Source organism: Polyergus mexicanus, unplaced genomic scaffold (genome assembly GCF_030449975.1).
Source record: "Polyergus mexicanus isolate NDT 795.1 unplaced genomic scaffold, iyPolMexi1.0 SCAF_8, whole genome shotgun sequence".
Taxonomy (NCBI): Eukaryota; Metazoa; Arthropoda; class Insecta; order Hymenoptera; family Formicidae; genus Polyergus; species Polyergus mexicanus.
The window spans coordinates 9,071,390-9,097,132 of NW_027223328.1; the positions used below are offsets into that span (position 1 = coordinate 9,071,390).

Sequence of the window (25,743 nt, forward strand, 5' to 3'; positions counted from 1 at the left end):
CGACGCGTTTGAGCGTTGGGCTCGCTTTAATTGAACATCCGGAGAGCGTGTCTCTCTCTCTCTCTCTCTTTCTCTCTCTTTCTCGGCGATAAGGATCAATTTTTACGAGCTCGCCGAAGGGACGTCCGAGAATAATGATTCCGACCACTGAAACGGCTATCGCGTTCGCGAAATGCATCGTGGTGAATGCGGATTTATAGACTGATGAGATCTGCGAAAAGCTTCAAGCTGCCGACTGTCAAGAAGACAATTTTGTTGAGAATAAAAATTGTCAGTTTTCTAAAGTTAAATATTGTATCGAGATAGGCAAAACATGTTTCTCTGTGAGACTTCGAAAATTTATTAGTTTTGTTTCGAAGAGAGAGAAAAAAACATTTTTCGCTGTCGTAATACGAGGACTAATCGTAGAAGTATGGTAAATTTATAGCTGGATGCTTGATATGAAAATTTAAGTGATCGTTTCGTTACAGATTTATTTAATGGTTATTTTATCCGAATTCGTCTCCAGAGCTGGGCTTATTTGATAAATGACTGGTCGGGAAACCGTTCAGTTCCCGAAATCGAATTACTCAAATAATCGAAAAGACAATCGTATTTTTGTCTATTTCGATTAAATTGATTCATTGACGTTTTAGATTTAATCGGATTTTCGATATATTGGACGTTGCGGTATTCAACAGTAACTGAAGCTGTTTCATATCGAAAAATCGTTATCACGACGGATCTCGTATAAACAATCGAGGTATGCAAGAAATTAGTCGGGACATTGCGTAAAAATAAAATTTCCAAAAAAAAAAAAAAATATATATTTTCAAAATGTAATTATTACTTGACATTATAGAAATTTACATGCCGCGCGAGAAATCTTCCTGAGATGTTTTATTTGTTCCGCAAATATTCCGAAAGAGTTATATTTTCCGTATAGTTCGATCAGCCGAATAGTTCGATCGGTATGCGTCTGGTTCGAGCGTACGAAAAGAGTGGGACAATTTGGGACAACCGGGTTCGCCACTAAAAATGATTAACATCCTTTGACCCGCGTTCCACTTTAATCTCGCGAATTACATTTCCCAAGATCACCGGCCACGATATATCGTCCGGGCCGTTACAGGCGGCCGGCATCAACTTCAATTAAACCGTAATATGACCTGCGAGGTGAATGCACTTCGCGAGCAAGGTAGGGCACAAAGGGCAGCCGGTCGTACGTTGCGCGTACCAATCAATGGGACGCGGACCGTCGAGGCCGACGGTGGCAGCTTCCTCCGGCAGAGAGGAGCCCTCATTGTCTGTGCATTCTATCAGATCGGCTTCCGGTGTGCCTTGGTCCTTTATGCACCGGGCAGCCACGCATCGGGAATGCACGATCGTCACGTCCGATGTCCAAGCGGCGCAATATGCGCGGAATCGGCCGCAGATTCATGCGCAGGACAGATAGATAGACACGTGGATGGAGAGAGAGTGAGAGAGGAAGTGAAAGCCGACTTCCAGACGATTCAAGGCCGCGAGTTATCGCGACACGTGCCGCGGTATTTCGTATTAAGCCGGTACGCTAATTAACTCTTTGTGCGAGAGGGATCTTCGGTTATTAATCCGAGTAATCTGTGAGTCTTGCAGGCCGGACGCATCTGTCGACGATTTCCGTTTAATACCTCTCCGGATGGGATCAGGCGGCTCTGACGGAAGTGCTATCTTGCTCGATCGCGGCGAATATATAGAGGCCGTAGAACTATAGGATAATAATACGACTTGCGTCCAAGAGATATTGAACAAGACCACGTTATATGCGATACCGTATTCAATGAACTTTTCAGCATTGCTGCTCAGTACATTGTTGAATGCGTATTTTTGTTAATACGTATTACGACCAAAAGCGTTAAGAGTTAAGCTGGATCATAGCCCCTTTATTAATTATCTTCTTACATTAGTTAGATACATGTTAAAATGAAAGATGAGAGAAATAAATCTTAATTAATATAAATAATTTTAATTTCTTCAAGTCGAGTGCTCAAATGTATCCGCGAACTAAAATTGCGTAATCTACTTCGCTTTATTATGTAATAGAAAACTCGACGGGACGAAAAGTTTCTCATTAACGCTGAATAGCGTCATCTTCTCGCAGCGGTCCTCGTGTAAGATAAAAATTTCCAACTGTATAACGATCGCGCGTGCGGGCCGCGAATTTCGCAAAACGCCCACAGCGCTATTCAAAGGGAGAAAGAGCAGGATTATAAATTTCCGTATTAGTTACAGCGCGCAGAATCATAAAATTCATATATAGAACGCGTCCACCTGTCACAGTATTCGTAGAAATTTACGACGAACCGCCCCCGCTGTAGCTACAATACAACACTGTACCGTACCATTGCAAACTACGATCCCCTTTTCTACGAGAGCTCGAAACTTTCACGGTAGTTTCGGAAATGCCGCGCGCAAACAGACTTCCCCTCGGCGGAAGTTCTTGCTGCGCTGTAGTAAATTTATAGGCATTAAATAGTCGCGCATTTTTCTAACGTTCCTCGGCGATGCTTGAACTTCATCTAAAACCGATGGCGCGTCTGTGTCATAAACTTTAGAGACGTCTTGAAATTCAACTTGCAGCAGTTCTGACGAATCTTGCGCGATTTTCGAAGAATAACATACGATTGTAAACACGGATTTGTTCGGAGGAAATTTCTATCGAAGCACATTTTTCTCATCAAACATTTATTTAATATACTCTTCTCATCTATACGTGATTATATCTATTTATATAATATATTAGATATATTTATACAATCACATTAAATAATTAAAAAGGAGCATTTATTTTTTTCTGAAATGTCGTTGAAAATCTGTATCCTTTTAATGGGTGAAAAAACAAAAATGATTACATTAAAATCAGAAAAAAATAAAAAATTAGCGGAATATGAAAACGTATAACAAAGCATAAATCTAACATGAATTATTACACGGGCGAACAATCGTGCGTGACGTATTGTTAAACGCTCGTCGGTGTTGTAATATACGCTTATCTCTTTTTCTTTCTTTTATACCGTATCCTATAATCGCACGCTGTACGGCTATCGTGTCTCCTCCATTAATACACTGATTTCATATTCCGAAGTATATAAAGTGTACACTCAGCTATGTATCCGGTAGTCCGATGGCTACAACGGAATCTCATTTTTAAGCACGATGAAAATTCAAATTGCAATGGTACACGAGATCGCCGCATTCTTTTTAAACACCATCGAAGAAGTAGCGACTGATTATTATTCCCTTCTTGAACGGATATTCATGATCCCAAGATATGGAAACAATATTTAGCAATGTAAAATTTATTTCTCGCCTCACAACGCAATTATAGGTTGGCTTTTCGCTATAAAGTCCCAGCGTGTATTTTGCTCACGAGCGAGATTGATTTCAAATTCTCCGCCAACTTTCTCGTACGATCGCGCAACCGGAAACGGAAGCCGGTTACGTAGTATGTTCTGACCGAGAACTCAGAGATGTTGCGCTATAATTAGTCGCCCTGGCTTATGACAGGCATAACCACGTCCCGATATGAACGTCCGACCACTAATCTGTTGTACGCTAGCTGTGTATCACGCGCAATGTCGTTAACACGACATTGCAATGCGTTGCAATATCGATAGTCAAGCATATATCTTTACGTATATTACAAGTTTGATTAGAATACCTCAATCCTATTAATCGTAATAATTATTGTGTCATCAATTTTTCTCATATTTTCTACACGCATTCAAGAAGCGAAATGTTTTGATATATACGCAGATTCGACTAATTTGAATATTATTGTAAGAAATTATTTTTAATTTATTCAATTTCTCGTGAGATAAATGTGTCCTCCCCCTCCCTTCGTCTGATAAAAAGAGAATGTGGAAGATGCGCGTTTCCCTTAATACCGCGTCGCAGTACATACAACCTTGACAAATTTAAGAGGTAATGTGTACGCCATTCCTCGGTCCGTAGTAGCGTCGCTCGTGCGCCCTTACGGTACCCTGTAACTTTCGAACGACGTACTACGTGTCGTGCAATTTGCAGGCGCATCGTGCTGTATAAGTAATCGTTTCTGCTGGCCTATCTAGCAACCAGCCGGTTGTTTGGAACCCCCGATCTCTCGACGCTGCTCGCTGCATGTATATATATATATATATATATATATATATATATATATATATATAAGAGAGCAGTTTCTCGCTTTAACGTTTGGCTCGCGCTACTGCAGAGCGTCAACTTTTCTGTTTCGGTTAACTTGCACCTTCTACCCCTCCGTGTCAACTATACGCGCGCACGCGTGTGTGTAAACGCGCGGGCGTACACGTGTTACGTCGACACACGTGTTGGATGCAACCAGCGAGAGAATGCGTCCGCGGAAGTACCGCATCGTTGTTGTTCGGCATATGGGAGAGCATGCGATCGCGCTCTCGGACGAAACGGTACAGACTTCGCCAGCTGCCGGGTGTACTGGCTCGTAATACACCGGAGGAATGTACAACGCCGTCCCTTCCAGCCCCTCCAACCCCTCATTCCCCCGCTGGCGCCCTAACCGTACCATTTAGTCCCCCTTCGTTCTCCTCCGCCGGTCCATCCGGATACGCGCGACCGAATCTGGTACCTACCAGGCGAGGCACTCGTGGTATTTCCGCAAATTCGACGCTCTCTCGGTGTCCCGGTGGCGTGAGGTATGCGAGAGGGATCGGGGGTTGGGGGGTTGGGTCGCACCGCGGGGCGATCTGCGGTGAAGCGTCTGTCTGGACGGTTGCGGCGCGGCTTCCTCCCCGGGTGCACTCGAGTATGGAGGACGATCGGCTGGCCGATACATTCTTAATTAACACTCCGCGTGTACAGCTCGACACATGATTCTTTTTCTGTATCGTCGATGCGACAACAGGGCATCGTTCGAATGTGAAATTGGCGATTCTGAGCACCAATGTCAGAGAATTGTTAGAGAAGATGACGGATTAGATGAGGTGAGAGAGGTGGTTCAGGTGTGATTTGAAATCTCCGTGATTTAGAATTTTCCGAGAAATATCCGGTCAATCATTACGCGTGTGTGTTATGTTGTATGAAGCTCTGTGTTATAAAATTGTATAAAAAGGATTTTGAAAATGAATCTCTCTTTGTGCTCTACAATACACATATGTTGTAAAGAGACGGGAATAATAGAATTTTTACGGCGAGATTTACGTTTAATTAAATATATTACGCAGTTTCTAGTACATATTTAGCGTACAAAGTTTTAAATGTTAAGTTTATCTTACACAGAATTGGACACACACACACACACATATCACGTATTAAATTAATTAACGAAATTGTATTCTCTCTCTCTCTCTATCTCTCTCTCTCTATTATATGTCATATGTGTTCTCTATTATCCAACTTGCTCGCCTGCATCAAATATGCACGAAGCGTTCAACGTATTAAAGAGTGGGGAAGTTAACGAAATTCTCGTCCTGTCGCGATATTACTTCTGAAGTTTTGCATTTGCTTCACTTTATTTTTCTCGCGACCCACTACCTACTTCTGACGCAAAAAATATAAAGCGACACATGGCGCAGTCATGCCTGAACATGTTATTTGCAATATGATTTTCACTTACCTATACTATACGAGAGAGATCGTATTGCAAATACTACGCATTCTCTTCCTTGTTCTCTCTCTCTAAATTTTATAGATTTTTTGAGAAATTTAATATTTTTTTATTAATCCTATAATACAATATATAGGAGTGCGACGGGAATATTTAATATGTTTGCGGAAGAAGTAATCTATTTCAATAAAATATTTCGAACAATATAAATGTAATTTACAAATTTACAAACTATCGTTGATTTCTTCCAGAAATTTTTATCGTCGTAAGAATTCTTTGCGCCAAAGAATTTTTATATCGATATACACGATCTCGTAATTTTTTATTATAATATGATTAAAGATTACAAAGATTAAATAACTGGTTTTCGTATCTCCTACATGTTGTTTATGCTCACAAACAAGATTGTACATTGCTCTTTAGAGTACACGGTCTTATCTCTCTCACTTTGCTTCTGTTCTTTTTCATAATACCTATACACCAGCTGCATGCACAAACTTTATTTCGCGATATTATATTTATGACAAGTCGAATATTCTCGCATCTACGACAAGTGAATGATATAAAGTGAAAATATCTGTTTCAGTTACGATCTACGCGGCAAGTTCTCGGATAAAGCATCGCATTGGCAGGATAAAGAACTCAACGATCGGGCGTTCTTCAGGACAACAACGGAACCAGCAACTTTGAGCGTTAACCATATACAGCAAAAGGACGAAGGTGAATTTAGGTGCCGAGTGGATTTTACCACAAGTCCGACCAGAAACTCCAGAATTCAATTGACAGTGATAGGTTTGTATCTTATTTAATAGCATGTATCTCATGTATCCCGAAATATATATCAAAAACTTTGTTACAAGATCTATATACAAATGATATAATTATAACAGAAAATAAAATACTATATTTTTCACTTTCCTTTACTTCTAAATTTTGACAATTTAATTAGCACATTCTATAAAAGAGAAATGTGATAAGTATTAATGACGAGCAATAAAAAGTTATAACATCACCAAAATTCGTAATTAATCGTAAAGGGGTAGCTTTATCCGAATTTACTTTTTTATTTAATTAGAGATTATTTAATCTTGCAATAATCAGCATAATTTACATTACATTTCGAAACTGATAACTTATTTTATAATGATTATTAAAACTTTTATTTATTTTTAACGTAGTTAATTCAATCAGCACGCATAAGGTATTAATCTCTGTTAATATTTCAGATAGCTCAAAACGAATCGATTAATGTGAATAATTGTATGAATAAATTGCTCTTTTCACACGTATATTTTACATATAATATTTCATATAATAATTATTTAAAATATATTTATACGTAACTGATAATGAATAACTTTATATTGCAATTATTGAAGAATATTAAAATAATCGTGAACAGTATTAGCAAAGTTATAATTTATTGATTACAGGGGTAGAACTTCGATAGAGAATTCTATTATGCACAATTCGTGAAAATACATGTTCAACGGGAAACACTATGCAAGCAAATTCCATTAGTCAATTTCACATAGTTGGGATAGTTAAATACGTAATCTTCATTGTGTCTGTTGGCTGCCTTGCGTTTTTTATATTCTATATTCTATATCAGTCTATATATGTTATTTCTATCTGTTATTCTTGATGTACGTGTTAAATTAGATTATTTTTGATTAAACAGAACATTCACAAGTTGATCAATGCATACTTTCTATGATTAATGAATCTTATATATATATATATTTATATTATATTCAATGAAAAAAAATATTTCCATTATCATGTTGCTTTAACAGAACTGAAGAAATAATTTTTATTGTACTTTGCTTTTACTCATAGTCATTTCAGAATTGCTAAAAATTCGACGATTCAACCTGCGAATGTCATTAGATAATATTCAAAAGGAAAATTATTATAACAGAATATCGGAGAAGAGTGTACCTCTTTATTTCATAAGAAAAGAATCTCTCGCGCACAGTATCTTTTTTATATTACAATACACGTCTCTTTTATCTTCCTTTCTCGTAGTCGTTGCTGCAACACCATTTACCTATGACAAAAGACGTTTGATCCCCGTTTAAAGCGCTCCCTCGACTATACACTTCGAAAAGCTTAATGTATCCTGGAAAAAGAGGAGATTTTTCAAAAGCGACGTCCACTTCGAAACTGGACATTTCTTTCGGCGATCGTGCAAAGAGCGCTTTTCCAGGAAAGAAATTTCGTTACACGATTCCTCAATTTACTAGATGTACGTAGTAACTTATTCGGAAAAAACTACTAGAACGCGGTTATTCCCTTGGGGAATCTTACTGTTAGATCGAGAGATAAAAGCTTTTTCGTACGAAACATTCGTCGCCGGAATAACATCAATCCGTGATAAAAAATACGATTAACGTTCCATTACACGCAGCATTAAAGAGAGAGTTTATCTGTTTTTGTATATATATATTGTATATTTACGTTGCATTTTTTATGTAAAAAAATAAATTTGATAAAATGATTGTGATCTTCGCACAGGACACTCGGAATCGGTATAAAATGTTCGCAAAATTTAGAAAAAGGGGATAAGCTACTAGGTACAACCGGTTTATATTTCTATTTAGCGAATACAGAATTCTCCGACAAGGATCTCGCATGAAAAGAGCTTAACTCTTAGAGTAGCGCGGATTAATTGCGGTTGCTTTTCATCCTATTACAGAAATGTATCTTCGTATTTTCGAAATATACTCGCATCCGGAAACGATACGTTCTAACTATTCCTCTTCCGTGTCGCGTACCGAATATCATAATTTGCGAGGGCACATCAACTCCCGCCAATGTTGAAACTTAGGTGTTACAAATTAACTCGTTAAATTCCAGCATATCATTTGTCACGCGAAACTGTTCGTTGGAAATATCCTGGTTCTTCCACGAAGTTTGTGAACAATGGAAACCAGTCGCCAACGAGAGAAATGCAGCAAACACCCCATTTCTCAAACTTTGTAGAAATTAATAAAATACATTACAGTACACTCGTGTATATATATATATATATATATATATATATATATATATATATATATATACATTTATAAAATATTTAACGAAATTATCATTGTGTGTGTACTAAATGAAATTCGTAAATTAACAGTTTAATTGTTACAGAAATCCTCTAGTTAAATTAGAGTTACGTAACATGTTATTTCTAACTCTAATTTCTTTTCTGAACTTTTATTTTAGAACATGATAAACTAAAAGTTGATTATTATTATTCTTATGAGCATAATATTGCTCTGTTCATTGTATCGTCAAAAAGTTTGCTTTCTGATTAGCTTCTCTATCAATCGGCAAGAATTGCCCATATTGAGCTTATTATGTTATTAAATCACTCGATGTTATAATGGTATATTACATTTAAAATGTACAAGCACACATAATTCTATTATATTATATATCACATAATCGATTATCATTGCTTGCATCGCTTGCAGAGTTCAAGTGTTTTATCAATGCGGGTTTTTATAATTTAATTCATGCACGTTTCATCCATATGTAAAACTGATATTTAGCGGGTATTAAAGCGGCAAGAGTGGCTGCGGTTAATACCAAAAAATCCGCTAATGTATCGATTATACTCGATATGAAATGTAGAGGATACGGTATAATCCTACTTTCAGAGGTGCTTCACTCGTCGCTATTTCCAGATGGTATCGGATAACGTTTTCACGTCGGGACTTTCTCACTTGCACGATATCGTGATCGACGGCTTAACTCCGGTACGTCCATGTTAATCCGGTTTATTTCCTATCCGGTTGACCGCTTCGATTTGTCCTGCTCGGACACGTGTCCGTGTGTTCGTAATTATAAAGTAGAACGGTTGAACTTTAACTCGATGTACGAGATATGTAAGGTCATTATAGCCAGTAAAGCCGCGTCCTTAATTAAGTGCAATAATAGAGGAAGAGAAAAAGGCGACTGTATTATCGTTTCGGGATCGTAAAAAAAAAAATGTTATCGGATAGGAATTTGTGAAATTCGAATTTTAGAAGAACGTCAATTAAAAAATCACGATCGTATTCTAACGTTGCTACATATGGAATCGGGTCGCGTTAACGATCGATTTCGTTCGAGGTTCCGTTCGTTCACTGCGAATTTTCATAGGGCAACCCTTTTCGCGTTTGGACGGACATCCGACATCCCGATCGCGACTGCAGCCTATCCTCGAGGCAATACGCCCGCTACTCACCTTCTGACGTTCCGACACGCCGCTATTTCCGATATTCAATTGCCAGCGTTTACACGCCACGATAGTCCCACCTTCCACACCCATCCGCGTGTCGGAGCTAAGCTATACACGACCCACGATTCCCGCATGACTCCCCTTTACGTGCCCTTTTGATACCTCGCGGCGCATTGTTTCCTTGCACGCAAAATGCTTTATTGCGCGCGCGATGGGTATACCGAATTACACCGACATAATAAGAGGTTTGAAGATTATCTTGAAAGGATCGCAGCTGATATCAATTTAAAAGGCGTTCCTCGCTTGTATATATACTCGCCTGAAATAGTTCAGTGAAGCGCGCGATATAAAAAAAATTCATTATTAATTAATATATATTTAAATTTTCGTTTGCATGATACGGGATATATTTTTCGGAAGAGACTTTTTTTTTTTTTATATATTATATCTTACCCCGTCTCTCGAATTCGAGTGTTCACCAAACTACTCTGCGGCGAAAGCCGCGAATGGCCTTCGTGCTAGCTCGCTCATTCGAGTACGAGTTTCAAGCGGTTACCTGTAACACCTGTACACCTGCTTGTTCGACTATTCGTGCGGTGTTCGTGGCACGAGTATCGTGAATTACTCTTCCCCGGACGCCACTGACTTACATGGAAAGTTTCCTATCTGCGCTTAAATAGCTCGTAACGATGTCAGAGGCGGTCAAACTCGAAGCCACTCGAACGATTGGTTGCGATAACTGTATCTGTACGATCGCGTACTATGGCAAACGTATAAAAGCATATCGAAACTTCGAAGTAAGAGCAGATGATATTTCTTACGCAAGTATTCTTTGCGCCGCGATGTAGAAAGTGAAAACTTAATCGAAAGAGTGGGGCGATAAAATATTTATCAACTTCTTACATTAGTTATAATTATATAATTACACGACTGACTAATATATGCCACGCTACAGAGAAAGATAGTATCATTAAAAATATTACATTTACGTAAAGAAAAGAAAGATCAGAATTGCATAATTTTATGCAACTTGGAATATTTTATTTTGTGACATGATCGATAAATATAAAAAGTTCTCGCTAAACTATAAATATATTTATAAATTTCGTTCTTTGAGAATTATTGACCTAAAATAATTTGTTCTTATTTGAAATTACGCACGTCTCGTGACGTACGTGACATTTTATCTTTCTTCTCTTTCCTCTTGTTACAGAGCTACCGAATAAGCCGAACATTATCGACGAAGAGGGAAAAACCGTTTCGACGGTTGCCGGACCTTACGAAGAAGGCGGTGACATGAAATTGCATTGCTACGTCTATGGGGGTAAGTCCTACTTTCTATAATGAGAGACAGGTTGAATGAAAATACACCGAAGTGTTCTATTTCGAAGTCGATTTCGTGAATACGCCGCGAAAGAGTTGGTATAGAATAATTGATACGACCGAGTGGAATATACGCTCTTTTCGTTCAACAACATTTTCTTGCTCTCGCATTTAACCACGATTCAATTCAGTTCATTCTATAAAATGAAGTCATATTATTCTTAGCAATAACGCAAACGACTAATTAAAACGTCGCACGATCGTAACTTGATACTATGGATAAAGAGCATTTCTCTGAGCCTTGATATCATCAAATTTTTTAAATTCCAGATTATCTTTTATCGTTACATGTGTCTATTTAATACTATATCGAATAATTCTCTCCCTTTCTATCGACTATCATAGCTCGTTTAGCATTGCGTCATAAAATTCTGAATCCCCGTGAGAAAGGCAATAAACCAAATATCGCCTTATCATCATTGTTTAAATTTCCCTTCATCTTCCGCGTAAATACGCGAGATTATCGCGGGAGTACCGTTGCCCAGATTGTTAAACGCTTTGACAAAGCGTCGAGTGCTTTAGCGGCAGTCATGGTGCATGCATTCGCGTCTAATGCTTCCCTTTATTCTATTACATTTTAATATCCGTGCCGCTGTATCGGGGCAAGACGAGGAGGGGCAATAACGATAATAAATTTATTTTTATTACCTCGCATGCCGCCACCCGAGGGACACAACAGAGCTATACAATTCTTATACACTCTTCACCGTTGCCTACAATTCCACTCTCCGCCCTCACAACTGCCCCTCTATCCGCTCGTCGCCGCGTGTTTTTCTGCTTGTCCCTTCTGAACGAAAATAGGTCCGGTAAAAAATAATGAGGTCGCCCCAGCACATAAGGTAGACCGCTCCGTCGACTCACCGCCTCCCTTTAACGGGATATTCACCCTCGGGGGATTATCCGCACGCAACGACCATTATGAATTATGAATTAACGCGTACCGCGAAGCCTGAAGGGCTAGAGCGGGCGGAAGGGTAGGCGAGTGTGTACGTACGTACCTATCTATAAGCATGAAACCCACGGCGATCGTTCGCGAAGAAATAGTATAAGATAGGTGGAACGTGCGGGGAAGACAGAAGAGGGAAAGAGAGTGAACGATACGTTGTACGGATAGCGTTGCAGATATGCCGATGCCGTAATAATGCAGGTAGTTTTTGCACGGAAAAGTAAGCTCTCTAAATATATTAAAGCTTGAGGCTAAATATATATAAATGACAAATACATCGCCCACCCCATTTATTCTTGTGTGCCAAATTTATGGAATACATTTATAAAAGATTTTATTTTTTATGCTTTTAGCCAAATGATGTTTGTTTAATTAGCCTTTTACTTAACGATATGTTTTCCAGCAGCTCGCAGTATTCGAGACGCGATAATCAAGTTGTATTTAAAATAAAAAAATCTCTAATAATATCATAATTAATTTTGTTTTTATGCGTCTAATTATAACATCCATTTTAAATCCAATCCATATTTTAAACGTGCAATATATCTTTAATTAGCGTATTATTATTAATGTATTGCTATATCTTCGTTGGAGAATACGCGATAGATAAAAATAGGAAATAAAGTTAAAAATGTTATTAAATTTTAATAGCAACATACTTTTCAAGTTTCTTTTAATTTTAAATTTTGTCTCTTTCTTTTTCTCTCTTGTATTTCTTTTAAACTGATAAATAAATTTTACGACATTTGTTCTCAGGTCGCCCCCAACCTAAAGTAAGATGGTGGCGCGGAGAGACGCTTCTAGACTCTAAAGATGAACCGGGTGAAACTCCTCGTGTTCGTACGAACACGCTTATCGTCAGCGAATTGTCAAGAGCGGATCTTCACGCGGTGTTCGAATGTCAAGCATCCAACAATAATATCAGTCAACCTTTGTCAATGTCCATAGCAATTGAAATGCATCGTAAGTATTATAATCTTTCTTTTAACCATCATATTTTTCTTCTAAATCGAAAATTGATTTTGTCTCAATATATTATTATTTGACATGCAATGTTTTCCAAATAAAATTATGTAAATAATAATATTATAATGTGAATAAAAGAAAAAGTATATGTATATATATATATACTTTTTCTATATATATATATAGCGTTCATATTATTAAATTATAAAATGTTAAGAAAGCTCTTTGTAGAGTGCAAAGCTTGAGGCATAGATAGCTGAAACTCGTGAAGCTTCGTAGTTCCGTTGTTGCGTAGTTACAAAGTGTAACATCGCCCGCGGTCTCTCAGGAGGATAAATCCAAAGGGTACAATCGATCCATGCCCGTCTCTCTCTCTCTCTCTCTCTCTCTCTCTCTCTCTCTCTCTCTCTCTCTCTCTCTCTCTCTCTCTCTCTCTCTCTCTTCCCTTTTGTGAATCGGCGCAAAAGGAATGCATTTGCGAATCGTACCAAAGGGAAAATCTGCGTTGTCGAGTAAACGAAGCTGAATACCGAAGCGGGAAAGTATTTAACCCGGCCTCTCGGCCCGGTCGCGGCTTCGGATCCGCGCAATCCCGTTTATCCCGCAATGCACGTGCTCCCGATTTCTTCTTTCTCCCACGGTATTTCGCCATTTACGTTTTGCCAGCTTCAGGTCACGAGGAAGAATTGCGAAGCGATGTTAAATCTGGCCAACGTGGTAAGGATAATTAACTCGATTTTTACACAATCGCGACATTCGCATCTTGATTGCCTCGATTGCGTGAATCTTTGTAAATATCTCTACAATGAGTATTATTAATATTTTTACGTATCGGAGTACTGAATTTTGCACTTGACATGAATAATAAAAGGAAAATTAATATATTTCATACAAGTCAGTTTGAAAATTCTCGCGAGATTTGCCATAGAGCGAGAGATCCTTTTTTATTTCTTGGATGTATGCGGGACGTTTTATGCTAATTGAAAGATATCAAAAAATTTCCCAGTACAATGTAGCCATTCTACCGGTACGGATAAAATTTTATTCTATGATGATTTTATATAAAAATGTATATAGGTCATTCAACACCATCAATTCAATCTTTAACTAATCTCACAAGCGAAATTTATTTCACTGAAAATTAATTTCGAGCTCAGTTATGAAAATAACTTAACGTTGAAGATTTAAAAAGAGTGAAAAAATTATCATTGAACTTACATTTAAAAAATTTGATCTATTTATTCAAAGAATATGTAGTGAAAAAAAAAATGTTTGACATACGATAATAAATTATACGAATACTTTGTATAATAATTTATATACAATATAGCACACATACATGCAATAATATTCTTGCATGAGACTAATCTCAATTGAGATCCAGTCCCGCAATCTCCGGGAGATGATGCGCAATTGACCCGTCGACAGAATAACAAACCGTGCGTTGTATTATCAATATTTATAACAAATACCTCAATTCCCGCGAAATGGTGTACCCAAGCACCGTTCGGCGACGCAATTTGTCTGGAAGTTATTCGGGATAAGTGAAATGCGTCTCTCGACGAAATATGAGGAGGATGAAATAAAAGGAGAAGAGAAGAAGAGAGAAACCTAAAAAGAAAGAAAAAGAGACGAGATAGGGAAAGTAAAGCGAAATAGAATCGAAGAGGGCAATGCATACCGAGGAAGGAGTAAAAGCGCATAATGTTCCTCGGCGACGGCGAGCTCGATTTCAGAAGCTTTCGGATTTTTATTAAATTCCAAGGGAGGGGATTCTCTTCTCGGGTCAGTCGGGATCGCGCGAAAAGTCATCGCGGTTTTCCCAACTTTATCACGCTCTCGCGGAGTGCATCTAAAATTGACTCACCCCATTTCGCCGATGCTCATCGATAGCGTCGCGCCCTTATTATTATCGTCTCGGAATCGAATATTCCTCTCGCTTCACGCGACGCCTCAAGCTCAAGCGGAAAGCATCGCAAAGCGGTAACAAAGAAAATTAATAGTTTTAAAAGCGGAGAAAGCTTTTTCTCGGAATATGTAAGTTTTTAGAGAAAATACATAATTACACAGATCTTTTATAAATGTAATTCGCACGAAGATCTCTCTTTGTAAGAAGCAACATCCGTTAAAAGAAACAAATCTTTTTTTTTAGTTTTTTAACCAAAATAAAGAATGACTAGACTACCGACAATCTAAAGATATGAAGAATAGTAACGATAAAAGCACACAAGTGCGGAACATTAGCGACGACACGATGGGATGACGATAATAAAAAACGTCGATAGACACTTTTTTTGGCAAAGTGATAATGCATGCTCTCTCGCGCGAAAAAAAAAGCACGATTTTCATTGGGAGAATAGAATTTACGAGATCAGGTGAAGTCGAATATGTCGGCGGAAATCGATTTTGTTCAGGGAATTATCGAAAATCCATCTTTCTTTTTGCTCGCATCCGGATCCTTTTTATTGGACGCGTGCACTTAACGGCGACGAGTGCGACGAACGATGAAGAAGAGCGAATTATTATACATCCCATAAAAGCCCGCGTTCAATTATTGTATTATCTCATCATACATCTACCTTTCGCGCATCTACAGGCAAACATTCGAGAACGCGTTGTTGGTCGTTTAATTAAATTCAAGGAGACCCAGTTTTCATAGCGCACGTGCATGCGTGTGTGCCTATGCGCATTACAATTTCGTATAGGAATATTCGGGTAATGGTGCATTAGCGATGTGCCATTAACGGGCGTGCGTCTTCCGTGATATTAGCGGCTTGAATTTTTATCGTTCGCGCATTGGCAGCGTGCCGAGCGATGCGTATTCTCGTCGACGGTAAATGAGCGACGAATCCAACGTGATCGATAAGACGGGCATTTTCTCTTCTCCGGCTCGTCGTGAGCTCGTGAGAGACGTTAAGGCATTAACGACGAACTGTAACGAGCTGTAACATTGATGGCTCGTATTCGCGAAAATCGATTCCGTCTACATATCGCGAACGATCGACGAGCACCACCGAATCCGCATCGCTAAATGTCACTGTTGCATACCGTGTTTTAATGGTGATTACAGTAAATCGTGTAAAGAGCACTTTGCTCTTTTTCTCTCTTTTCCCTTTTTTGTTTTTATCGTTTTCTCTCTCTCTCTCTCTCTCTCTTTCTCTTTTCCCCTGCCCTCGTTCCTCGCTGTCTCTCTCTTCTTTGGCATAAAAACTCGGCATATACCACCCGTATCTTTTGCCGTATATCCGTCATGACCGAGCGATGCATACTCGTCGTAAAAATATAGAAGTACGGTGGTAAAAACGTGAGAGTGCGCGAGCGCTTTTAGCGAAGTGCGGATCTTATATAGCTCGCGCGCATAATTACAAGTTCCTATCACAGGCCGTCTAAAAGTTGGCAAATTAAAGCGGATTTTGCATTCAATTATATTTTTTAATTAGACGGAAAAGTTGCGGACTCCACGCTTACACGGTGCTCTCGTGAAAAAGTGCGATACATACGTGAAAGTTACATCCCACGCAGCCATTAAGCGGAAAACGGCACTTTCGCGCTTCCATCGATCTCGAATAGATGAAATACGAGGAGGAAGAATCTCAGGCGCGGTTTATCGATGATCTTATCCGGCGGAATGATAAAGGCAGAGCAGACGATACTCCGCGTTTAAAATATGCGTTTCGTCAGAGCCTGATTCGCGATTAAACGACATGTGTAACGCGCTGATGTCGTAACTTAAATATTTACACGCTAAACACAATTATCTACTAATGACAACGGTTTTGTTCTGGCGAATAATTTTCCGCTCAAATTATCACGTATATATCCTCGAAATGAGTCGCATCGCATATTTGATGCAATCCTACAGCCCTCTTCCGCCTCATCACCATCGACGACCAAAAATACATAACTCGCGCTGCAACAATTCAATATATACCGTTATGCAAATAAGTCCTCGGACAGGGATCCTGCAAAAGGGGATAGGGACGTGAAACGAACATACATAATTATCTGGGCCATGTGCCCATTAACCGGTCTATCGGCTTTAATTTCCGTTTTACGTTTATGCCGAATAACGCAGGAAATAAGCGCAGTTTCTCTCTTCCGTCTCTCCCCCTCCCCGTTCCCCGTCCTTCCCTTTCTTCTGGTATGCATCACTAACCTGTGCGCGGTATATCTACGTATCTCTCAAGGTATTATATTCGCGGCCATCACTCGTATATAGGCATCACGCCATTCCATGGGTTTTATTGCCCGGCGTTGAAGCTTGCTCTTTCGCGATGAGGCAGGACGAAGCGAGTCGGTGAGCTTTCTTCCTCTTGCACCTTTGAACCCGCCGTCTCCGGCGTGCAGTCTCCCCCTCTCCCTCCCGCCGCCGTCGGGCCGGGATCATCCTCAACCCTCTTAAACCACCGTACACGGTGGCATCGGGGGAAGGAGCGAGGGGGAGGGGGAGGGGGAGGAGAAGAGGGCCGCCTCTCTTGGATTCCGCAAAGGATTAAACCTCATAAATTCCATAGAGCACTCCGTGGAATTATCGGTATGCGGCCTTACGTTCGCCTCTCTACCGCCTTTTATGGACAAACGAGAGCGATTTCCACGCGACTTTATGCTTTCTAACCTCCTTACCCCTCCGCTATCCTTCCCCCTTTTCTGTACTCACCTTCCTCCTCTCATCCCTCTCATCCCTAACTGGTCGTACGATTCCAACGGACGTACATTCGAGCATTTGCATGACTGCTCGTCGGATGGATGGGAATTGCGAATGGACGGAAAAATATTCGCCTAACGTCGCGAAGGTTGACTTTCGCGAATGGTATGGAAAAATGCAGTTTTCTGGTTGCGAAAACTTATATAACTCTCATATCGTTGCACCGAGAAATCTATCGACATTCTATTCTCTGACGGAATCGAATTAAATGCATTAAATTGATGTTTGATTGGATTTTTTTTTTTTCAATTGGTAGAAAATATTTACGACGTGGAAAAATGGATATAGGTATATTGCGCGATATTTCAGGGAGAAGATTAAATGTGAAGGAAATATTTTTTAACTGAATTAGATATAGAGAATGCTGAATGTAAATAATCTACATTTTTAAAATCAATTTGGAATATTCTGTTATATAATAAAATCAATTCTATATTAATATAAATATGAAATCTAATACTCTTCATTTCTTACGATAAATGAAAATGTGTTTTATTATATAACACGGTATATAAATATCACTTTTATTTTTTTTCCCTCTCTCTCTCTCTCTCTTTTACAGAAAAAATATCTTACATTTCCTTTTTTTTTTTTTTTTTTTTTTTTTTTTTTTTTTTTTTTTGAGTTTTACGCAAGATATTTTGGCGAATCATACAGTTACTGTTTTTAACATTCAAGTATAATGTAATGTCAATATAGTGACTTTTGATACTATGAGAAAAATCAAGGGAGCCACGTTTGGATCGGATCTCTGCGATTTACGATCAGAAAATATTTTCGATGTTTCTATCGAAGAGTAAATCGACCTGCTCCTTCGGTCAGCCGGCAAACGTTTGATAATAAATAAACCACGGTCGTTAATATGAGCCGTGACAGGAAGGGTGTGCACGAGAACGTTGCGAAATAAATTATCAAAACGTACGGCGCGCTGAACGATGGCCGCGCGTATAACGCAGTTTAATCGCGGATCATTATTATTTCACGGTTCATCGAATCTTTCTGCGCAAATTTCGAAGTACCGCCAGTCGGGGTATATCGCGTGTCACATTCAGTTGTGTGTGCCGTGGTTTTGAAATCCCATTATTCCGAGAAAATTAATATTTAAGCGCTTGTGCGCTCGAAAATCGTCGCATTTACAAATGGAGCGCCCGGTAATGGCATATTTTTCCCCGGCAGAGGTTTATCGCACGAATTATTTTCACCGGGATGCCCGCTCATTCACCGGCTCACTCGTGAGAAATGGAAATAAATCGCGCGCGAGACGCGAAGGGAAAATCGATACGACACGTGGCGCGAAATTAAAATAATTGCGAATACTTTTCAGATTTTATCTAACAATAAGTGAGAGATAGTAATGCGCGAACGTCGCGCAGTGAAATCTTCTCTTAACGATAATTTCGTTGAAAACTTCTCCACCATCGTCGTCGCGATTTAAGAATGAAACTGTATTCAATTATTCGCAAGGAGTGGCCGAGAAGTTCAGATCTAATCAATCGAGCCGTATCTTTTTTTCTGCTGGGCAATATAAAGTACGGCGCCTTAAACTTAGTTAAAGGTAGCAGGTATATACATTAAATATTTATGCGTGCGTGTTTTTAATAAACTTTTACACATCTCGTGTATATTTTATAAGATGGCAGATAAAGTTATAAGACACCGCCTGTATTTGCTGCGTAAGCGTAGATGAATGTTTTTAGGTAACGCTGATGAAAACGCGCTCGTGAATATACAACATAATATAATATTAATAACGGGAGAAAATCTCTTATATCTTCTTCTTTCTCAATAATTTTCCGTGTCATGTAATTGTAATCGTTTCGTATAATTCGAATCGATAAAATCGGAAACGAAAGATTTCAATCTTGCTTGCCAACGGGAGAAAGACCGAGCTTTCGCCGGGAGGAAGAGAAAAAAAAACTCGAGAAGATTAATGTAACGAATCAGTCTGGCTAACCTTTGATCGAATCGTACCGTATCGAATGTGATATTCCGGATTTATAGAGCTTATTTGATACCCTTGTTAGTAAGTCTTAACAAAGATCGATCCTTTTTCCATTTCTCTCAGTCTTTGCTTAATCCGATACAGAATAGCAGATATTTTTTTCTAACGAATATTATATAACAATAAATCATAGATACAAATCGCTAAATCATGTCGCAGGTAATAAGTATAATAATCGTGTAATAGGTATTATTAGATACTTTTTGACCGTATACTAAATAATGCGCTGAATATATAACTAACGATATCGTTTGATCACCGACTTGCATTCAGGCAAATTTAATTAGGAACTATAAACAGTACTCTACGTCAAAAAGCCAAGCATTCTGTCGAGATGCAAGCGGCAATACAAATGAGGGGTTACATCAAAAGCGAACTAACGCGGACAACGGACGAAACGAGATCACGTGTACGTTATCGTTTCATTAAAACCTGAAAAGGAGCAAGGATGAAGTGAGAGAGAATGCGAGAGATAGAGCCAAAGAGAGAGGAAGATGGGAATAGGATTATACGCCACAGAATAGCGGCGGCAGTGGTGCTGCAGGCGGGGATGGAAATAGAAGAGGTCGAGAAGGTATAATATGGTGGTTCAGAAGAGGCAAAGAGCGAGAAAGAGAGCGACCTTGGGATTGAATCGGCGTTCCCTCGAGAGGAATGGAGAACAAACCTTGGTGTGCCCGACCCGGCCCGGCCCTCACCCCAACCTAATCGAGCCTGACTAATTAGAGGGCAGTTGGCTGGTAATGGAGTCAGCCGGCGAAATTGGGTGACGGTGGGGCCTGATTTACAGTGCGACGTACTTGGAGATTGGCCGCGGACGAATAAGAATGGTACGCGAATGGAGAGAGAAATAGAGTAAGCCTGGACCGCGTACGGGACAGAGAGAGATGGAGGGGAAAAAAGAAAGAACCCCAGGAAAAAGACTCGTAATGCCGACGAGAGTTAGCTTTCAAATTGGCTGTTGGTGATCAGGTCGCTTTCTACGACACGGAGCGAGCATTCAGAAGCCGCGCCGAGCTGATCTTTTTAGGGCTGTGACGCGAGGCGGGTGAGAATCACACCGGAGCCCCGGAAATCCGCTCAACTTTTAATGGAATCGGCGATTTTTCAATGCGGTTCTCCTTCCTCCCCGTCATAGCTGATAAGTCGCGCGAGACAAAAAGATCCCATATCGATGGGATCTAAACGGTGGCCATTTTGGGCAGAGGGATGTTGCGCGCGCGCGCGCGCGAGTATTCATGGAATTGAAAATTGAGAAACTCTTTAGGGAAGAGTTCGCTGGAAAACTAACTCCCTCCCGGGAGAGGAAAGAGAAAAGCCCGTTTTACTCTCCCCGTCCGATCACCGACTATTCGGTCGTTTTTTTGCGGCTCTCCCGGGCGTATTACGTCGGCGGGAATCCGCGATATCATTTCCCGAGATTAGGCGAGATTTCTTTATGCGAATCTCCTGCTTTTTCCGCTCCGTCGACATTTACTTTTCTTTTTCATTCAGAGGGAACATTTATTATTTTTCTTTAAATATGGTAATCATATCGCGGATAGAATGCTATTAACCTTGGAATATTTAAATATTTAGTTTGCTATATAAACCTATCAGACTTAATCAATCTATAAATGTTTCAAAATATAGAAATTATTTTCAGCTATTCTACAAATTATATTTTATGTATCCATTTTTATATATTCTATACATAAGAAACAATTTTCTATGTGTGTGAAAGGTAATCTTAAATGCATTTAATATTTTAGATAAGATGAAATGAGTCTTACTATTAAAGTAATTTGAAAATATCGCGTAATTCATGCTAATACGGTAACTAGATTAATTATTTAATATCTTAATGTTTCGCAAATAGAAATAGATATTTTCATTTTATTAGATTTTACTTTATATGTACAAAAAGGTGAAGAGATTATAAACATATTTAAAAGTAAATTTACTTGATAAAAGTAAATTGTAATTTTGCTTAAATTTAATACAAATCGTAATTCTTTTAAAAGCAGATCACCGCCATATCAAAGCTTAATGTTTTATAAATTTCTCGATACCTAATCGTTAATAAACGACTCACGAAATATACGTATAAAAATTTACAAAAGGAAACGCGATATCGGAGAAACAGCAAAGAAGTCGCGTAGAAAGTACACACCGAGAAGGAAATAAAGAAGATATATCGAATTATGTGCGCATATCTTTGAATAGTTAAAAGCGAGACGAGATGGTCTCCAGATATTTCTCCCTCTGTGGTATCTGGTGGCGTCGCGATACAACCATGCCGACAACGATGCTGACAATCGATCGATAGCCATCGATGGAATAGCCAAAGAAAGAAGAAAACGGAAGGAAAGAGAAAGAGAGAGAGAGAGAGAGAAAAGATGATATGAGGGAGAGAGAAAGCAAGGAGGTACGAGTCCTCGAATTGCCAGGGGGTTGATTGTGTACCGGAGACACGAGACTCTGAAGGAGACAGGAGAGCCCTCTCAGACTACGGTTGAAGTCGAGTGAGTCTCGTGTGACCCCGAGACGAGGCTGTGTTACCCGTGAACAATATCCGCAGCTGTAGAAACGCCTGTGTTATACGGCGACCGTGCATTTACAAATGTTCCCTCGACGCGACTCTCGCCTCCTCCCTCAATCTCGCACCGAGAGATCTCGCCGACAATGTAACGAGAGAACCGTAAATGTTTCAAGAATTGTCAAGAGACGCACAGACCACGAATAAAGTCGGACCGCGCTGTCAAGCGACATGCTGGCGTGGCGGGAAACGTTCTTGATTAATGTCATTGGCGATTATTGTTGAACAGGATAGATGTTGCTCAGAGAGAGTTGGAATTAAAGAAAATGGTCAAGCATGGTTCCCTACGTATGTTTGTCATTGTCAGCGAATCGACGTCGCTATACACACATACACACGCGCGCGCGCGCGCGCGTCATTTTTCTTGATTCTCTCGAAAGTGCTACATACGCGTTATAAAAATTCGTCGAATTATACGAATCAAATATTAACAAAACGTCAAGGTTTTCAATCAGAACGGCTTACCAGCGCACACACGCGTCGTATCTCGAGCAAGAATCCGCGAAGTTTTCGGATTATTCGATTTATAGAACGCGGATAAATATTGTATATTATATACACCGTGCAAAAATAATACGAGATAAATAAATTACGCATGCACAACACATTAACACGCGGAAAACTTACGCGAGCGCGACCGCAATCATTTCACGGGCGAAATAACGAATAATTGATTTACGAACTCGGCCATTGAGTAAAGTTTCTAGAAACATCGCTGTTTTCTCGATCACCGTTATATAAAGTTTCATAACACGATGCAATTGCTAATGAACCCGAATAAAATCGTGGCCGTGTCATCACTTTAGACCGGACGCTCTTTTGGACGATCGAAATCACAGTGCGATTCGCGTTCACAATAGCCGCGATTCCTTGCAAGCAGAATCCGCCGCCGTTCATTTTGTCCGCCGTACTCGGGGCCGATGCTATTTCGCAGACTCTTCATCTACCCAGTTGGAGTTAACTTTGTCTTGCGTTCTATTCAAACAGCATCCACGACGTAGGGCGGTCTCGCCTACTCATTAGCGTCCTCCCGTCCGTTACTACTAATGTACAGGAGTCGGCCAACAAATTTACACGGCGGATTGCTGGGAGTTACTCATTAGAGCGCCAATGCGCACAATGTAATATAGCAATTTCGCAAACTTCGATACTCTTCGTAGTCATTCTCGTATACATTTTGCGCGATATAAAAAATATAACACCGCCTTTATTAGATTTTTAACAATCTTCATATAAAATATAACTCAGCAAAAAAAAATAACCAAGATAGACCGTGATTATTTTTATAGTTTTGCTGAATTCAATTTCTTTCCTTAATTTTTGTTTACAATAAATTAATGCTCTAATGAAAAGAAATATATGGATATTTGAATATATTCGCTATTGTGGCTTAAATTCAGATTATAGACGATTTGCCTGATGCTCGAAAAATGTTGCATTATACATATATACATATTTGCCTCTTACCGATATTTTAGTCCATTTCGGATTCTTTTGTAATAAATTTGGCCTATAATGCGAGATACATTTTACGTACAATTTATCATCGTGAGAAATTTATGATATAAGAAAATGAGCGAGAAAATAATAGAGGCACACTGAGTGAATCAAAAATAAGAACATTTACCTGGCAACTGACAAATCCAGATTCGATTCAACAACTTGCATCCTGATTTTTTTTTTTTTTTTTTTTTTTGCATATATGTCAAAAATTAAATGATGATAGTTCGCGAATAAAGTTCTCGGATCGTACAAGTGAAGATATATAGGCGAATAGTTTTTAAAGCTTCTAGTGAAAGCTCGCACTTTCTCTGACTTGAATATATTTATTTAGATTTTAGAAAGTAGTCAATCTAAATTTTATTTATTTTATTTATCTTAAATTAGTCCAAGTTTATTATCAAAAATAAAACTCTGAAGTGAGAATGTATTTAATATATATATATATAAAAGTATTTTTGTATTAATTTTTAAAAGCATATGAATTACCATTAACTATACATCAGATTTATATTGATTATTTATTGTTGCAATTGATTGTAAATCTAAAAGCCTTTATATACCATCTTTTTATCAAATTTTAATAAATTATATTTATTTCGTAAATTTTATCAAATATATCAATAGTGTAATTTAATGATTTTCGCAAAATTAGTTAATAAAATCTAAATAAAAAAATATGTTACTTTACATTACTTAAGATACAATAAATGATTTTCTGCACAATGCTACTAATATCTTATAAAAAGATATATGTACTGAATTTGTAAATATCTTTTCATATCTCTCGTTACGCAAGACAAAGTTTAAAAGACGCCTATGAATAGAGACAATTTAACATGCGTATGTCATGTTAGGACATCTTCCTGTCTGGAATGACACATGTTGCTGCTCAGGCTCACGTTGAAGGGGGATTGTTTCGCATTTTTCGCGAGGCGATAAAAAACGGAGCGAGAGCGCATTCTCTCTGTTTGGATCCATCTATGTAACATTATTCGCCCGGATACGTGGCGGATACGCTCTGTTTTTATTCGGTGCGTGCCACCCACACACAACCAATACATTTAATACCTACAATCTTTTTGTCTGTAACTTTGCATTAATCCGGAAACGTAATAAAGCGAGATACGCGAATAAACATGGAGAGTAACGGGGGCGATGCGGCGCGGCGCGGACTCACCAAAAACTACCAACGATAGCTGCGGGATATCCGGGGCAGAAGTAGGCAGCTGGGATATGCAAACGCGCTACCGTAAGCCCCGGTCGGATTAAGCACGAACGTATTTTCAATTCGCGATAGCAATAAGTTCAACCTCGTCCGCTCGTTCGTTACTCAGCCGCTCTATCTTCTCCTCTAACTCTCTTTCGTTCTGTTCTCTCTCTCTTTAACCCTTTTTCTTTGCACTGCAATCTCGTTAGTACCGTTTTTATTCCGTCGTTCCCTACCTCTTATCCAAACTGTATCGAATTCTTTCGCGATCGTCGGCAATCCCGAGGAATGATTGTATTTGACGGCCATCGGTATTCTTTATTGACATTATTTACAGTTCGTCTGTCTAAGCAATTCCAGGCTTTTTTTATATATAAGTATGTGTGGAAATAGTATATTATAAACGTTTATCTTTATCATAGAAATATAACAATTATCAGAACGGAAATTATTAGTATTCTTTATAATATCGAATAAATTGCATCTTAATAGATTACTTGTTATTGTATTATCGGTTTCTTGTAATAGTCTATTTTCTCCTTCAACAAGCTGTAATTAAAATTTTATTTCACAAAATAAAACGAGATGAAGCCTTATTCCTTTTTCGCTCAAGATACGGATTTATTATAAGAAAATTG

The 25,743-nt window shown here is 38.9% G+C and overlaps 1 protein-coding gene across 6 annotated transcripts in view; it reads left to right on the forward strand.

The window, feature by feature from the left end:
• LOC138935573 (nephrin) overlaps positions 1-25,743 on the forward strand; it is a 357,081-nt gene that overhangs the window by 300,613 nt on the left and 30,725 nt on the right. For all 6 annotated transcript variants that reach the window (XM_070300241.1, XM_070300240.1, XM_070300245.1 and 3 more), the window contains 3 exons: positions 6,183-6,388; positions 11,029-11,139; positions 12,901-13,107. In XM_070300241.1, coding sequence (XP_070156342.1) covers positions 6,183-6,388; positions 11,029-11,139; positions 12,901-13,107 — 524 coding nt within the window. The remainder of the gene's footprint in view (positions 1-6,182; positions 6,389-11,028; positions 11,140-12,900; positions 13,108-25,743) is intronic.